General features: G+C 27.2%; 3 protein-coding genes and 1 long non-coding RNA gene across 6 annotated transcripts; 2 read left to right on the forward strand and 2 right to left on the reverse strand.

The window, feature by feature from the left end:
- The first annotated feature begins 1,727 nt into the window (after positions 1-1,727).
- LOC114122331 (golgin subfamily A member 6-like protein 22) lies at positions 1,728-9,412 on the forward strand. 2 transcript variants are annotated; one of them, XM_027984956.2, is made up of 11 exons: positions 1,728-1,895; positions 3,166-3,282; positions 3,349-3,485; positions 3,560-5,048; positions 5,120-5,166; positions 5,333-5,537; positions 5,624-5,740; positions 6,964-7,136; positions 7,739-7,930; positions 8,113-8,376; positions 8,956-9,412. In XM_027984956.2, exons 1-11 carry the CDS (start codon positions 1,850-1,852, stop codon positions 9,319-9,321), a joined length of 3,153 nt encoding a protein of 1,050 aa, XP_027840757.2. In that variant the 5' UTR covers positions 1,728-1,849; the 3' UTR covers positions 9,322-9,412. The 2 variants fall into 2 exon arrangements, with proteins under 2 accessions (XP_027840757.2, XP_027840758.2); XM_027984957.2 differs by lacking the exon at positions 3,166-3,282 and having other exon boundaries at positions 3,331-3,485.
- Positions 9,413-11,671: 2,259 nt separating this feature from the next.
- LOC114122339 (uncharacterized) lies at positions 11,672-13,020 on the reverse strand. 2 transcript variants are annotated; one of them, XR_003592269.2, is made up of 5 exons: positions 12,830-13,020; positions 12,594-12,758; positions 12,263-12,435; positions 11,980-12,186; positions 11,672-11,898 (listed from the first exon to the last, which is right to left on the reverse strand). It is a non-coding gene; the product is annotated as an uncharacterized LOC114122339 (long non-coding RNA). The 2 variants fall into 2 exon arrangements; XR_003592268.2 differs by having other exon boundaries at positions 11,672-11,901; positions 12,830-13,019.
- Positions 13,021-13,147: 127 nt separating this feature from the next.
- Positions 13,148-16,694, forward strand: LOC114122337 (uncharacterized). The gene is made up of 4 exons (XM_027984967.2): positions 13,148-13,448; positions 14,783-14,893; positions 14,970-15,128; positions 16,385-16,694. Exons 1-4 carry the CDS (start codon positions 13,303-13,305, stop codon positions 16,578-16,580), a joined length of 612 nt encoding a protein of 203 aa, XP_027840768.1. The 5' UTR covers positions 13,148-13,302; the 3' UTR covers positions 16,581-16,694.
- LOC114122338 (mpv17-like protein) lies at positions 16,675-17,858 on the reverse strand. The gene is made up of 4 exons (XM_027984968.2): positions 17,515-17,858; positions 17,346-17,440; positions 17,145-17,257; positions 16,675-17,067 (listed from the first exon to the last, which is right to left on the reverse strand). The coding sequence occupies exons 1-4, from the start codon at positions 17,641-17,643 to the stop codon at positions 16,841-16,843; spliced, it is 564 nt and encodes a 187-aa protein (XP_027840769.1). The 5' UTR covers positions 17,644-17,858; the 3' UTR covers positions 16,675-16,840.

Here is a 17,858-nt window from a genome sequence, read left to right on the forward strand (position 1 = left end):
TAATTAATAATAATCATAAAGAATGTACGATATGTGTTCGTTGTTTGTTACATATTTATATGCAAATACGAATAGTCTATTGAACAATTTTTATCACTACAATAATATTAAAAACAACCTAATACAATAATGGCACCTTATTTAATTTATAATATACCAAAACCATATCGCGTTAATTTAAATTAATTTAAAATTTAAGAATATTTATTTTATTCTAATAAAGTAATAAGTAAGATTTCTACAATAGACTACAGCAGTAGTTTGTTTATTGCTTAAAATATAATATCATTATATTATAGGTAATGTAAGATTTTGGAATAAAAATAAGAGTACCGTTTTAGTTTCGCACGCTGCCTTGGCTAATGTCCAAAAGACCTGGCCAATATTCATATAGCACATAATATCTATACGTTCTTTATAGCTAGGAATTTGTATAAAATAATTTCGTGCATCATTTTTGAAACGACGAATTTATTTAGGAAATAAATCATCAACTTTACTGAGACGTCGGATGCCTAACGTGATAGAAATTATTTTTGAGCCTTGTAACGAAATGATTTTTGGTTATTATATTGAGTAACAAATCGGATTTTAATGGCATTAAATTGAAGAGCTTAATAGTAAACGGTGTGTGTGTGTGTACTGTGTATATATAATGGAATTGCTATACCTATAATTATTTTATGCAAACATTTATATGCATTCATAATATTCTACGTAGGTATTTAACCTTTAACATTTATTATATCATATACTCATACACAATACACATATTCAAGTTTTTCATCACCAAAAATATTATCATAGGTCACATAGGTAACATAGCGTCAAAAATGTCCTTCCGATAATAATTTCATGATATTGATATTATTGAATATTATAGTTTAAACATTTTATTTAAATAATTTTTGATTATCTAGTCTTTTACTAATGAATAAAAAATGTAAGCTCAAAATATTCATTTTTAAACGAATAAGTTTTCTTTTTCTTTATTTCAAATTTGTAAATAACAGTATATGTAGGTATATCACTGCGTCGAAAGCAATAAACTGCAGTAATAATAATACATACAAACAGACATTTATTTTATAGCTATTTTTGTTTGAAATAATAATGCCGATCATCAAAAGTTTAATGTAGGGAATTTAAGTATCGCCATTTATAAAGACATATTATAGTATATCGCCATGTATAATAATATGTATATTGTATAATGTATATACTATATGAACTAAGGTAGATGTTAAAAATAAATTATTTTATAATTTCACCTGTTGCTATATGGAACACGATATTACATTAATTTCGTCATTAATCAATATAGTAGGTACACTATTCATTGAGTATAATATTATCATTTTGTACACAATAATATATATTTACAGAATTATTGTAATATTGTATTATCGTTGTAAATTTGTAATACAAATTATTACAAGATATTTCATATTATACGTTTATCATTTATCCTATACAAATATGGATTTTATTTTAAATATTTAAATTTAGATTTATTCCCACGGTATAAATAATGTAATGAATTTTATGACATATATTATTTATACATTTGTTTTAAAAGCAATTATTATAAACTGTTATTTTATCTTGTGATATTTTGTCTTTTTATATATATTGTCCGAAATATTGCCCTGTGCTGAACAGATGACGACAGTACAGTCTAGTTGCCAGAAAAAAAAAGAATGTTTAACAAAAAAATCTCATTGCCAGCCAGCAGAACTGTAACAGACGACGGGGAGTTAAGCTCAGGCTGTAAATACGAACGAACGCGTCAACCGAGTGTCGTGTGATGTGCTTTCGGTAGTGAATATTTTTTCTTTTAGGGAGCTCGATGGATCTTAGATGGATTTTGATTATCGCCCTGCTTAGCGTCAGAGGTAATTCTTTTTTCTAATAAAATTTTGTAGTTATATTGTTATTTTGTCTTATGAAAATATTAATAATTCACATAGATAAATTTTATACCTACGTGTAGGTACGAGATTTGTGTATGTTTTTACTGGATAGTTTTTTATTTATAATACGTAACATTGAAAAGTGTATTTATAATATGCATATTTTTTCTTTAAATAATGTAGCATATAATAAATTATTAAATAAACGACCCCATTAGGACTGGGGAAGTATTATAATTGGAACATGACTAAAAGGCCATTAATACTGTATCTGAATAAAAATAGTATTTTAAACCGTTTGAAAAATACTGAAAATGTTTTAAGAAAATACATATACATATTTATATATATATTTTTTTAAACACTAATAAAATTTTATTTATCATTATTATTACTATAAATTATCGATAAGAAGTATTTTTAAGCAACTAGCGGATATTTTTTTAGTGAAGATTAAAATGAAAATACTACATAAGTATTACTTTTTATATAATAATTAACTTCAATTATATTTTAACATCACATTTTTTATCCTTTTCTTTAAGTTTTCAAAAATTATGTACAATGAAATCTTAAACTTATTATATTATTATAGTATAACACGTTTAAGATTTCATTAAAAATACACTTAATTATACTATAATAATATATTTAGGTAAGCATATAAAAACCATTGGAAAGACCGCATTAGTCATTCTGGTTGAAATTGTTACATTTATTTTCCAAATAAATAGTTTTTTTTCTTATATTAAAAGATTGAAAACATTTACTTATTAACCATTTAGGTATAATTTTTAGATAATTTAAAATGTTCTAATTCGTCCGTATAAAAACGCGACTTTTCATAAAATTGGAAACTCCCTCGTTCAACGCGATCTTGTCGCTCGCGACATTTCTATTTCTGTAGGGGCATTAGGTTATGTTGTGTATTAATAGTGTACCGACAGAACACAACTGGGACACTCTGTTTGCAATTTTCTATTTTTATATTACCAGCGGCCGTCTGGGATTTTTAAATACTCTCGTTGGTGATTATTTTTTTTTATCAATACACGGTTATTAGCCATTACCTTATGGCTTATACTAACTATTATTTTATTGTTCTGTGTATTGTCGATTATTTTTTTATTTTTTCAAGTTTTAATTTAGTACATTGTCTATCTAATATAATATCTTATCATTCTTATCTAAAACTGTAGGACCATTTACTATTTCATGATTCATTTTTACTTTATCGCTGATTTTGGTTTAGATACATTTTGTGAAACTTTTGCCAGTGTACCATCGGCGTCTATAGCTCCATCGGAGGTGGACTGTCAACCATACGTAGAAAAAGCCATCAAAGAATTAGTTACTCCAGAACCTATTGGTAGTTAGATATTAAAAATTCATAAATTTCGTTACATATTATATTCAGGAAGTGTATCATATTCAGGAAGTACAGAACGCGACCAAAACATTCAGAATGAAATCCCCACAAGTGGAAGCACTCCAAATGATGATGTTACAGGCTCGAGTTCTCAAGATGGTAATTCTCCGAATGATAGCGGACAGAGTACACCACCCGAACCGGTAAAATAAATTATTGTAATAATGAGTAAAAAAATGATACGATTCAATTTAAGTTATTTTTGTATAATTTATAGGAAAAGTTCGAAAAAGAAGAAGAAACAACCAGAGACGAAGTAAATTTAAATGAAAACATTAGTGCAATAAATGAAATTGATAATCGTGATAATGAAGTAATTGAAGCTGAAGAAATCAATACACATGAAACAACAGAAAAAACCCAAGTATACAAAACTGAAGAGGAAGATAATGAGATTGAAATCGTTAGTGAAGAGGAGGAAAATCTGGAAAATAATAGTATACACGTCGTAGAAAATGAAGTAATAGAACCTAAAGAAGAAATTGTACCTATTATATTAGACAAAGATGTAGTTAATAATAACGTTGAAATTATAATTGATGTTGAAGATATCAAAATTAAAAATTCTGATAAAATAGTGGAGCCTAGTGTTACTAAGGTACAAGAAACAATAGAAACTACTAAGAGTAACATAGAAATAGAAATTCCAAAACCGTTATTTAAAGGAACAAAAAAAAGGAACCCTAAATATTGGAAGTTTGATCCAGACGATGAGCCTGAAAATACTGCACCAATTATAAAACCAAAACCAAAAAGAAATCTTAAATACTGGAAAATTGATCCGGATGAATTTCCACTTGAAGAAACACCCAAACCAGTCGAAACTCCAAAATTACGTAATCCTAAATATTGGAAGCTCGATCCAGAAGAAGAAAAATTGTACTATAAGCTAATGGAAGCTAAAAAGACTGAACAAACAAAATCAGTTCCCCAAAAAGGTAAAAGAAATCCGAAGTACTGGAAGTTTGATCCAGACGAAGAAACAAAAACAGATAACACCGAAAAATCTTCAACGATTGATAATACGTTAAAACAAGATTTAAATCAAAATGTCAAAGGAACCAGAAAACGAAATCCGAAATATTGGAAATTTGACCCAGATGAATATGAAGATGTAATAAAAAAAGAGCCAGTAGCTAAAGTGAAGCGAAACCCTAAATACTGGAAATTCGATCCCGACAATGAACTCGATGAACCTAACAAAACAGTTGAAGAAGTTAAAACAGAAAATGAAGCTCATAAAAAAAATAAATATTGGAAAATAGATGAAAACGCTGAAGACACAAAAATAATAGAAAATAAAGAAGAAGATAAATCAAAACAGAATAAGTATAGGAAAACAAATGAACCTAATGAGGATACAAAAAAAGTAGATGAAAAAGAAGAAGAGAAACCAAAAAAGAGTAAGTATTGGAAAACAGAAGAAGTTGAAAATATACCCAAAGAAGTAATAACACCAGAAGAACCAATCGCAAAAAAAAATAAGTATTGGAAAAAAGAAGAAACAGAAAAACAAAAAGAAGTGAAAGATGAAGATATAACATCTAAAAAAAATAAATATTGGAAAACAGAAGAAAAACCTGTGGACCCAATAAAAGAAAAACTAATGGAAACTCAAAGAACTATGTATTGGAAATTAGATGAAGAAGAAAAATCATCAAAATGGGAAAAGCATACTAAAAACGAAAAGATTAAAACTACTGAAGGTAAAAATTAAAATTCGTAAGAAATTAATTTATAGACACATTTCTATGATTACTTTTATATACCTATTTAGATGAGGTCACAGTTGAAGAATACCTACCAGAAGAAGATTTAACAATGGTAATAAAATTTAATTTAATAACTTTTAGGTCATAACGTAAGTTGTGCATGTTATCATGTGATAGCATAACAAATTAACGCCGACTTTTATATTATTATGCATTTTTAAATGAAAATGTCTAAAAATAGTTGTAAATTATAAAAAAATATTAATTTAATAATTTAGGACGAAGTGGTACCAAAGAATCTAAGAAATAAAAGTCATATAAAACAAACGTTAAAAATAGGTGAAGACACTGCTCAGTATGATAGTTTTCTATCAAAAGTTGTAGATTCCACATTAAAAGAGCTAAAAAAAGTATATGAAGTGGCAATCAAACCTTTGGAAATGACTTTCAAGTACAGAGATCTAAGTAACAGACATTTCGGAGGTAATTATAATAGTAGATTATTAGTGTATAGGTAATATTTGGATTATAACATAGTTATTAAATTCGTACTATTTATCATGTTTTAGAACCAGAAATATTCTCTAAACCACTTATTCTATTCATGGGACCTTGGAGTGGTGGTAAATCTTCAATAGTTAATTATCTTTTGGACATTGAACATTCTCAATTTGCATTAAGAACTGGTAAGTAGTCTATTATGCAGATTAAAAGAAGTAATAATTTCCTTATGCAATTAATCAACATTTAAATTGATAAATGTTTTTATACTAGTATACTACCCATATTTAATAATTAACAGGTATCAGATATACCTATGTTATAAGTTATAATAATATAATACCTATAACCTATATTTGAAAATAATTTTTAATTACTAAAAATCTTAATTTTACAGTTAATATAATAATAAAATAAATCTTACCTGTGCGTATTTGTACGTATTCGAGTATAATGTTGATCATCGTGTGAAACACTTTTTACATACTAATACTGTGCAATTAATTAAATAATATTGAAAGTTCATGAAAACATACATTATTTAGGTAACGTTTAGTTATGAGTTTATGATCCATAAAATGAACTCGACGTTATATCTATATGAGATGTACCTATAGGTACAATGTATAGTAAAACATGGTGGCGTACGAAAAATTCACTATCCACTGGCCAGTGACACTACATCAAAAATACTAAGTAGGATTTTTTTTAACGAACTTTAAAAAATATAAGTCGTTCCTCTGAAATTACGCAGCACTAGCACTGTATACCACAATTAACACAACGCACTAGTGGAAAACGCGAAAGCGATTTGATCGATAATTAATTGAAATGACAGACAAAGGCTGGACTGGTGACGACCACATTTTCACGTCTTTGATTGACAGGCGATCATGATTAACCGCTCTCAACTATACCGTACACAACGGGGACCGCAATCACGCCGTTATAGTTTATACCACGGTTGAAAAGTAATCGCCGTGAGATATTATGTTAATGTTACCGCGTAAGATAAAATCACAGAATACATTTAAATTAATAAAATAGTCGCATTTAAAAATACCTATTTAATAGCTAATCGAAAATTACCGTTGTGTTACCCCTACTTTTTTCAAATAGGGACGCATGGAACAGTACAATATTTAGATTTTTGTTCACTAAATGACAGTCACTATTTTTTATAAAAATAAATTACTTACAAAATGTGTGTACCTAAGTATTGATACAGCGATACGCGATACACATATAGACATTGATTATAGGTATATCACAAAATTTAAATCAACCATTGCAGATAAAATATACTGTCCTAAGAAACAAGAAAACTCTATTTTAATAAAAATAAATATTTTATTTCCGTATACACTCTACACAGTGTCTAATTGTTATATTTGCTTGAATTTATAAGGAGCGGAACCATCTCCAGCGTATTTTAACATAATGATGTACAATAATCGAGAAGCGATTCTAGACGGAACGCAATTAGCAGCCGACTGGACGTTTTCGGGTCTTCAGAAATTTGGACAAGGTCTGTTGGACAAGCTCCGTGGACTCAAATTACCTCATCCTTTATTAGAGAAGGTAAATAATAATATCTTAATCTTTAGATTTATTGTATAGGAACAAAGTTAATGGTCATCGAATTATGGTATTACACAATAGTACAATACGTCCAAACAGTATTATTACCAATATAGAATGTAGATGGTTAACCACTAAGAAATTTCTTGTAACAGATGACACTCATTATTTTAGTATTTGGAAAATATTTGTGTTTACTTATGTTTTATATTTTATTGTAGTAATTATTTAATAACCAAAATAATTACATAAATTTTATTACTATATTTATATCTGTATGAATGTTTTTATTACAAAACAAGTCAAATACTTACCTATTACAAAAATAATATATTCAGTTTTTATTTGTCCACATTTGATATTTTAGTAATTATTAAAAAATAAAACAACTATGGATACTATGTTAATTTTTTTATTACTTTATCAACTCAAAAGAGTATACAATATTTTCTTATATATATTTTTTTCATGAGCTAGTCGAATGGTAATGTTAAAAGAATCGATCTATATTTTGTAACATCGTAATACCATAAATTAAACACTCCTACTAAATATTTAATCTATGATTACAATACCATCAATTGTGTGTGTTTTTTCCACAGGTAAACATCGTAGAGATACCCGGAATATTAGAAATGCGTAAACACGTGGACCGGGTATTCCCGTTCAACGATGTGTGTCAGTGGTTCATCGACAGGGCCGATATGATATTCTTAGTGTACGACCCGGCGAAATTAGACGTAGGCCCGGAAACTGAAGCAATATTGGACCAGCTTAAAGGCAGGGAATATCAGGTTAATATGATATATTAAATACGTATAATTACCACCGTTAAGTAGTTTATTTTTAAGTTTGGTATCTCGCCCAACGACATAATTATTACGTACACGTTAATTACTTACCTACTATATAATATTATTAATAAATATTTGTATTCGATTTATTTTCTCTATTTTTCCCTGTGTCTCGTGTTTAGACAAGGATATTGCTAAACAAGGCTGACAAAATTCGCGCTGAAGAACTGATGCGTATACAGGGAACGCTCATATGGAACATAAGTCCGCTCATGTCCAGTGCCGAGCCTCCGGTTATTTATTCTGTGTCATTGTGGTCAAACCCGTACGAAATCGGGTCTCCGGCCAGGTTGCTTCACTCACAAGAACTATCATTCTTGAAGGACATCCGTTCAGCAATCGACAAGCGCGTTGAAAACAAAATAGCCAGTGCTCGGCGATTTGCGGTACGTACAATAACAACAATTATAATTTATAATAATATATAATATATTATAATCTAGAATAATATATTTTTACAAAAAAAATTTTATTCGATTTTATAAGAAATAAAATATATAATTAGATGAATATTTAATTATAGTGGTTTTCCAATTTTTTTTTTTTTTGTTTTAGTATCATAAATGGTAATCAATTATAGATTTCTCATACTTTAAATAATGAAAATGGTATTCTTTTCTAAAAATAAATAAAAACTATAGCGTGTAACCTGTTAAAATACTGGTTAAAAAATTGTAACAAAAATAATTAATTGTTGGTGAAAAATAAGAGTTAATATAAGTACTATAATAATAGATGCATAATATAATTCTTTAAACTATACTTAAATGTTTATTTTCGTCTTTCGAGGTTTCAAAAATCAACTTGAATCCCTACCGTTAATCGTTATAGCCGGTTAAATATTATAATCGATCATCCCGTATCTACGGTATAATAATATATATTATTATTTAAATATAGTTGACAATTTTATAAATAATGATATGGTACCCATAAATACGTGATGTCACTATGGTGTGTTACAGGTGAGGGTGCGAAACCACGCCAAGATGGTCGACTGTTACCTGACCACGTATTACAATCACAAGTCGTTCTTCGCAAACCGGAAGACTGTCAGCGACGATATCATTGAAAATCCACAGAACTACCACATCTACGAAGGCCTGAGCACGCTGACTAACATATCGAGATACGACCTGCCTGATCCGGACGTGTACCGAGATTTCTTCCGGCTTAATCCTGTGTATGAGTTTAAGCGGTTGTCTGATACATGTACGTACTTCCGAGGATGTCCGATCAACAAACTGGACATGGCCATTGCCTACGATCTACCTGACCTAATTGGCCAATACAAAAGACAAGAGGAGCAACTGGTGGTAGAGGCGCCGTGAAAATGCCACGATGATGTTATCCGAAACCCATCGTATATACAGCTGATATATTATATTGTTTAATATTCAAATATTATGGTTTTACCAATTATTTATTCGTTTTCGTGTAGAATGTTTTTTTTTCTCTTTGATTTATATTAAATTGTTAGATAATAATATGTGTGGGTTCGAAAAAAAATATTACCGTTTCAAATGAACAAAAAAGTACATCTTAAAAACGTGACAACTGCAATAATAGTATATTATAATATAACATCGTAGAATAGGTAGATCAAATGTAATCTATTCTGTGATAATATCATGTATATGGTCATCAAGCAACGTGCATTACGGTAGACACCGCATTACAATATTATATAATATATATAATACTATTATAATTTATAGATAATACTATCGCGGTAGTCTTTTTTACGACCGTCTTTGAAGTTGATTAATTTTCTTAAATTAATATTCTCGGTCGAGTAAGATTTTGGGACCAGTGACGTGTTTAAGATGCTATTTTTAAGTTGGAAATATGAATCCAACTGAATGAGATGCGTATACCATATTGCGGCTTCCAAAACTGCTAGTTTGTTCACATAATTTATTGGCAATTGAATTACTCGGTGGGAGGTATACGCATGTACATCGTATATTATTATACAGGGAGGTGGTGATATTTTCTCCAATATCCTGCATGGTAATCACGCGGTATAAAGGGAAAACATCACAGTCTGTCATGTATATTATATTGTGATTTACACGAATGTTTTATGTCAACAAACGAATTCGCAAATTATTATGAATATCATGTTCAACATGTATATCTATTATTTATCATTTACAGTTTAAGAAATATTTTATTAGAAAATCTTAATTGTGTTTTTTTCAATTATTATACAATAACTGAAAACTATATCTTGTACCTACTCTAAAAATAGCTAGTGCTGACCGTCTAAATACCTTATATAATCCAACCCGCTATAAGATTGAATTATTGATTAAATACTTACAATTTATATATTGTAAGTAATAGATTATATTATAATGACACATTTATAAATAATATTAAAAACATTAAAAATATTTTTATGTTTACTTGTATATATTTAAATAAAAATTATCAAATGGTTAATAATGTTAATATATGAAGTTTCTTTAATGAAACATAAAAAAAAATGAAAATTAATATTGAGCTGAACAACTAATAACAAATTTTCATTACTCGTGGAATTTAAATTTGTTATTCTACATTAATTTAATTTTCCATTTCGCTCAAAATGTTAAGACTGAATGTTTATAATATTTTGGTACTAATATTATGCCTATATGACATTGTGCAATACGGTATAAGTCATGGGCGCCCATAAGTAAAATTTTAGGGGGGGTCAAAATAAAAAATTCTCAAATGTTAAGATAATAATTATATTATGGTAATATTTATTGAGTTACAAGTTTTTAATATTTTTTGTCCAGGGGGGGGCCCTTGCCCCTCCCAATGGGCGCCCATGGTATAAGTCATAAGTGTATAACTGACAACTGTACATCTAGAGACTGCAGTTTTATTATAGTACCATGTTTTTACTTTTTATGATAACATAACAAATAATTATTTGCTACCTATGGAAAATAATTCAAAAATAGCAAAATTATTTTTCATACTATTAAAATTTTAAATCAATGCGTTAAGAGGAAGTCGTAATCCCACATTGTGTTGTCGCTTGTCCCCAGTCTTAGTAAAATATTATTATAAGTTTAACAAATTTTCATTCAGCAGAATTAATTGAAATAAGCTGTAGGGGTCAATTTATTTATCATAAAACTTAAAGGTAAGAATCTAGAGCAGAGGTCACCGGTCGGCAAGTAATTTCTATTGGAGTCCAGAAAATTAAAATAATAAATGATTGTGACCCTGACAAAATTTTTTTTTGTCAAATCTTTTAATAAATAAATTACATAATCTAATTGAGATATTTTGATGATTCAGTTTTCTGCCTTCTGCGGTCTGTCAGTTGCCGATCGTTAATCCTTGGCATCACGAAGACTTTAATTTATATTTTCATTTAAAACTAAGTTATAGCCAAATAAAATATCAAAACTTTAAAATGATCATAAATTTCCTTAAAATGTAAACATCAATACAGGTCTACGTGAAGCCCTAGATAATATAATCATCTTTGTATGTTAATAAGTAAATTGGCTCTAATATTAAAACAAACAACACTAAATGTATTCTGATGAACGCAAATTTGTTATAAAACAACACAGATGGGTCGTCCTCTTTTTCTTCTTACCTATATATATAAATTGATATGCTCTAAAAACCAACTAAATATTTTCCAAAAATACTTAAATACATGCACTTCAATTCTATGTATAAAAAAAATATTTATTTCTCCAATTATATCTAATAAGTAATAATGAACTATGAAACATGACAAAATTTTCATTAATAGTGTCTGCTTCTACAGTACAGTTCCCATATTTTGGAGGTTTTAATATAGAGTATGCTGATAATAATTTATATACTTGTAAGAAAGTTGCCGATGAAGGGTGGTCATTTGCACCAGAATACATACGAACTGTACCAAAAAACTGCTAAAATAATTTTATATTCATTAGACATTGGTTAACTATAATATTTAATCATTAAAAGTTTTTAAAATATTTATATACTTCGAGAGAATCTTGATTTATTTTTCTTGAAAGAAGATAGTGGATTTCATATTTTTCAATCATATAACCAGCCAGTTGTTTACATGATATTAAGGTAACTCGCAACCCTTCAGCTGTACTTGTAGTTAAGAATTCATCAGCGCTTATTTTTCCAGATATCAAATTATTTTCCCATATGTTTAACCAGTCTAAAGAACGCTGGAGTACCTGGACAATAATAATTTACTGTAATTTTAAATTACTCAACATAATTTCAATTTAGATAGATATAGAAATAACTAACCTCATAGTTTTTTGAATTTGAATTAATACCTTGACTAGGAATTTTGCATTTAGTGCATCAAACATATCATTAAAAACTAAACAAAACTTAATTGTTAAATCACAGTTTTGAAGACCTTGTATTTGGTGCTTTTTATTAAATAATAACCCATCAGCAACTGACTTACTAAGAATCTATGAAATAATAATTATTAATTAACATTTGAAATAAATTTATTTTATTTTTCTAGTTAGTAAATAATGTGGATAATCAAAGTATGGAATGTAATAGCAAATAAGCAAATGTTTGAAGTAAGCATTTGAGTATAATAAGATGGTTTTTATAAATTTACTTGTGTAGCTAATCAAACTCGCATTTTCAGGCAAGTATTTAGTAATTTAATATGATTTTCAGTGATTTTCGGGCAAACTTTTAACTGGCTGACACAATTGATTTTGTCTTGCTCATGGAGAATTTCAAAATGTTCCCATTTGACAAAATTTTCATTTGGATCAATCTATAATTTGAAGTAGGTAAGTAGATTAGAGTATTTAATTATTTTATATTACCATAGTAAATAATTCTTACTTTTAAGACTTTATTATTAGGTATATTATCTATTTCTAAATGTGGACTGTCAGCGAAAGCAAAAAATCGTCTATTCTCATCACTAAAGTGTTCAATACTAGAATTGGGACAATTCAACTTGCCAGTTTGCCACTTATACCAAATTCAGTCCATACATTAATTTAAGATCGTGATCATGACAACAGATCTATTTTAATAATCTATATTCTGTAATCTGTAAGCTGACTGATCTTATCAATTTATTATATTTCGGCTTATCGTTATCTTTGTTATCACTTTACGAAAAAACCGCGATTTTGTGATAATGACATAAACTTATTTCAGTTGTTTCTCGTTGACACTTAGACAGTCAGTGAGTGGAGTCAGTGTACTACATGTTAGTTTCTTGGTACCTAAATAAATATCATAATATTATCCCTATAGTGGTTTCCGTTTAGAAAGATTTTATTTTTACTTCTAAAATCTTTCACATCATGTACGAACTTCTAAATGATATTTTGGAATGCATTGAATTCGTTTCCAGAAGCGTGTTGTCTAACCTCTCAGAAATAGTAGAAACGTGGGACCAAAGTTCACAGATGTATGCAGGCATTGTTGAAAAAATTAACGTGGCTTGGAGGTAAAGAATCATGGTTTGATATTTTAATTTCAAGGGGCTCTGTTAAAGTTAATATAACTGTATACCTAGTCTATTTTGTATAGATTTGTATTTGTTTAAATTTAATATTATGACATTAGATGCTTAACTTTGATAATTTACTGGTAAATTACTTCATAAAATATGTTATGACTTATGATAATAATAGTATAATATCAAGTTAACAATTATGTTACAAATTAAAAATAAAAAATAATGAAAACAGTACACAGAAAAACGTTCAAAACGTTGATATTAATATAAATATAATAATATGATTTTTTTTTCACAAAAATATATTTATTTTTAAATTATTTTTCCTTTTCTTGTTGATTTTTTGTGTCACCCCAGATGAAAACTAATGCCATAAACACTCAATTATTATTTGTGTTCATGCGCCCATTGTAGGATCAACAAAAAACTCTGAATGATTCACAGTTTCATGATGATAACCAGTGGAGTAGATACGATTTTTTTCTGGGGGGGTTTATATTATATTTATGATACAAATTACGAGATATTAGTACTTCGTTTTTATTTTGTTCTAACTGTTATATAAAATATTTTGGTTTTAGGGGGGGGGGCGGAAACCCCCTACACCACCCCCGTAAATACGCCACTGATGATAACCTATATTATTTAAGGTACTATATATTCCCAATTGATTCAAATAAATAATTTTTCCTAGGTCTATTTAATTTTATACGATTGGTAATAAAATTGCCTTATCTTTTTTACACTTTAAAAAATATACTTACAAATAACTACCATAGGTACTAAAATTATTTTTCTAAAATATATATTTGTTTTGAACGTCTTAAATTCATTTAAATGTTTTATTGTTATCTTATATCTTATTCCTTATTAATACTTATAGTAATAAAATATATATATGTTATTAATAACATTTTGGATCTTTTTCATTAATATAATATAGGTATCTAATAATTATTAATACATAAAATTCTGTATTTAGCGGCTTACAAATTAATTTTTCAATATAACAAAATTAAAAAAATAATAATTTGTTGTAATTGCTTTGTATGTACCTATAGTACATTTTAGTGAGTAAATTTACTAAATTTATTAATATCTAAACATTTTGTATTTTTTAATGATAATTGAAGCTCTGGAAAATTATATTTATCTATCCCACGAATGTGAAAAATGCAGCTCTTTCTTGAGATTCGTGACCCAATAAACGCCAAAGAATGAAATAGCTCATTTCTTGCTCTTTCCATAGAAATATAATATACTATTCATAAATAAAAGAAACTAAATTTATCTGAAAAATAATACCATATTCATTATTTCAGAGCTCCTTTGGATACAGAGTTGTTAGAAGAATTCCCTGATATTAGAAATAAAGTAGCAAAAAAACTTGAATGGCTTGGAAATGGCCAACTTTCTATCTTGCGTTTACTTATGTAAGTATATTTATAATAGTTATATTATTATATAAAAGAAAATAATCAAGTTTGAATTGTAATTATATTTTTCTAGTGGACGCATGTTTAAAATAAATGAATGTCTCAAAATTAAATTGGATAGAATCAACAATAAACTTGAGAAAATATCATTTGAAGAACATAATGAGCTTAAGCATTCAGTCCGTGAACATGTAATGTGGATAGAAGACTGTTGGACATGTCTTCATTGCTTGTATCCTTTTCTAGTTTGTATATCATAATCTTAGGGTAATATAATGAAGTGTGATTGTTGGATACTATCTACCATGCTGTTACAAATACTTAATGTTGCTAAAAAAACGTATCTAGAAGTGTAACAAAACAATTAATTTAAATTTCTATAATTAATTACTTAATTTTACTCAAATCATTTAATATTTATTTTGTTATGATAAAAAGTGTATAAAAATACAATATTAATTTAAAAATTATTCTGATAGCAAATATCCATTTACTGGGTTATTTAACTTTTCATGAGGTAAAATCTGATATCACTAAATTAGAATACTCGTTTTATTTTTCTTAAATCAAAATCTAAATGGATATGACCATAGCCAAAACTAATATTATACAACCAGGAAATGTGAAAAATTAAATATATTGTGATGTTTTTACTATAACAAAATATATTTTTTAACTAATTTAAACTTTTATTAGTATTGGCTATGATGTTCATTATTTACTTAAAATAGTATTGAATAACACATTTCATACATAATATATTTATATTTATTTTTATAAAAACTAGTATAGTTAATGAATTAAGATACAATTATTTTTATGATTTGCTGTTTTTTCTGTAAACTTGTGTTAGTTTAATCTGGTGCATGCTCTCTACTGATTACTATAAATAAATGTTCATTTTCGCAAGTTATGATAAAATAGTAACTAAATACAATTTGTTTATTCGTATTATTCTCTACATATAATCTATTTTATTTTATTGTATTAATTTGATTATAAAAGTAAAAATAAAATAGTAAAAAATGTATCATACATGTCAATAAATTGAGTATAAAGATAGATCAAGTTAATAGGTATATTATATTTTTCTTTGGTATTACTGGTAAATTACATACTACGTTACTACCAAAGAATAAAATAGCCTTTGCACCAGTTCTGGTATTTTTACCATAAGAATCAAATTTTAGTTTTTTTTATTTTTGGATAATTTTATAATATAATGAATATGTTGGAGATTTTTTAGATACTACATGAATATTTAATTAAATTAATTTATATAGTACATAGTGTTATTATTTATTACATTTAAATGTGAATATTTTTAAACTTTCATATAATTAAAATACATTTTACAATAAATATTTCTATTTTTTGATATTTTTCTCATTTTAGTAGTACACACTGAAATAGATTTGTTTTTTTATAAAATCATGCATTTTATAATTATGTTACAGAAAAATTACTTTCCTCAACTAACATACTTAGATATATGCAACTTGATTTTGCAATGATGTCATTAACTGTATTAGATGAAGAATCAGCATCGAATCTAGTCAAAGCAATTCAACAAGATGAAAAGGATAGATCAACCATACGAAAATCACAAACTTATATGCAAAGCTGCTTAAGTTTAATTAAGTTTATTTCAAATAAAACTAAAGTTAAGCAGCTTTGTGTATAAATAAATTGTATTTCCCTATTTATCCTTTTTTCTTGTTCCTATAATGTATTATATTGTTATTGTTCTACAATATATTGTAAAAAAAAAAAATAAATAATTTTCTCAAAAGCTCAATTTATTAATTATATTATTTCTATTGTTTTTACCAATAAAAACAAATTTACATTAAAACAGTTAAAGACTCATAGTATGAACATAAAAATATATAGGTACTGAAAGATGATTAATATTTGATACCAGAGTTTCTGCATTTTAATTAACTATTCCTCTTTAATGGCATTGTAATCATTTCTTTTGATCCAGCACAACATATTTATCCATATAAATGAACATATTCCAACATAAATTACACGAGCAGCTGGTGGCACCAACGTGAAATTAATAGCTTGTGCTGGTAACCAAAACACACAACTAGTTTTGAATGTAGGAATGAACTTCTGTCTGCATTCTTCAAATAAATCTTTTTTTCCCTCTAGGAGACTCATAGCTATAAAAAAATATTATTAAATATGAAGAGTAATTATTAGAATACAGATTTATAATTATAATATAAATTGAACTTACTAACGAAAAAAACTACGTAAAATGGTGGAGTCATTATGAATTGATCAATTAATAATTTTTTAACAATAATTTTTGGTGCAGTACCCACAAATGCTTTGTCCAACCATTTATACCTAAAATATATATATATATATTTATTATTAATTAAGAATAAAAAATTATTAACTGAAATGGTTTTGAAAAATGTTTTATTTATATTACCAAAAATATAAAATGTTTGGACTAACTAAAGTTCCCATTATGGCATATCGTCCTAATACATCTATGTCGATTGGTTCTCGTGGTTCAGTTTTATTCTATGAAAATTGATGTGTTAAATGTTTAATATTGGCAAAATACATTATGCAATGTCATTGATTTAGTACTTTACCAATATACGTTTAGTCAATATTTGTTGTGAAAATTCCGCTCCAACACACATTGTACCATAGACGGCTGAATTAGCAATGATTGGATATTTTCTAAAAGTTTCCTTCACTACTCTTATTATTCTTGACATTTTTAAAAAATTATTATTATTTTTTTTTGAAATCTAATTTTTTGTCTTAGATATTTAGAATTTAGAATTATTAAACAATAAAACAACGTTAGGACTGGTCTATAACCTATCACCTACTATACATTTAAATAGTTTAAAAATATTAAGTTATTTATTTTTACATAATATAGTTGAACCGAATTCGATACTACTGAGATAGCATGTGTAATGTGTAT

Source organism: Aphis gossypii, chromosome 2, assembly GCF_020184175.1.
Source record: "Aphis gossypii isolate Hap1 chromosome 2, ASM2018417v2, whole genome shotgun sequence".
NCBI lineage: Eukaryota > Metazoa > Arthropoda > Insecta > Hemiptera > Aphididae > Aphis > Aphis gossypii.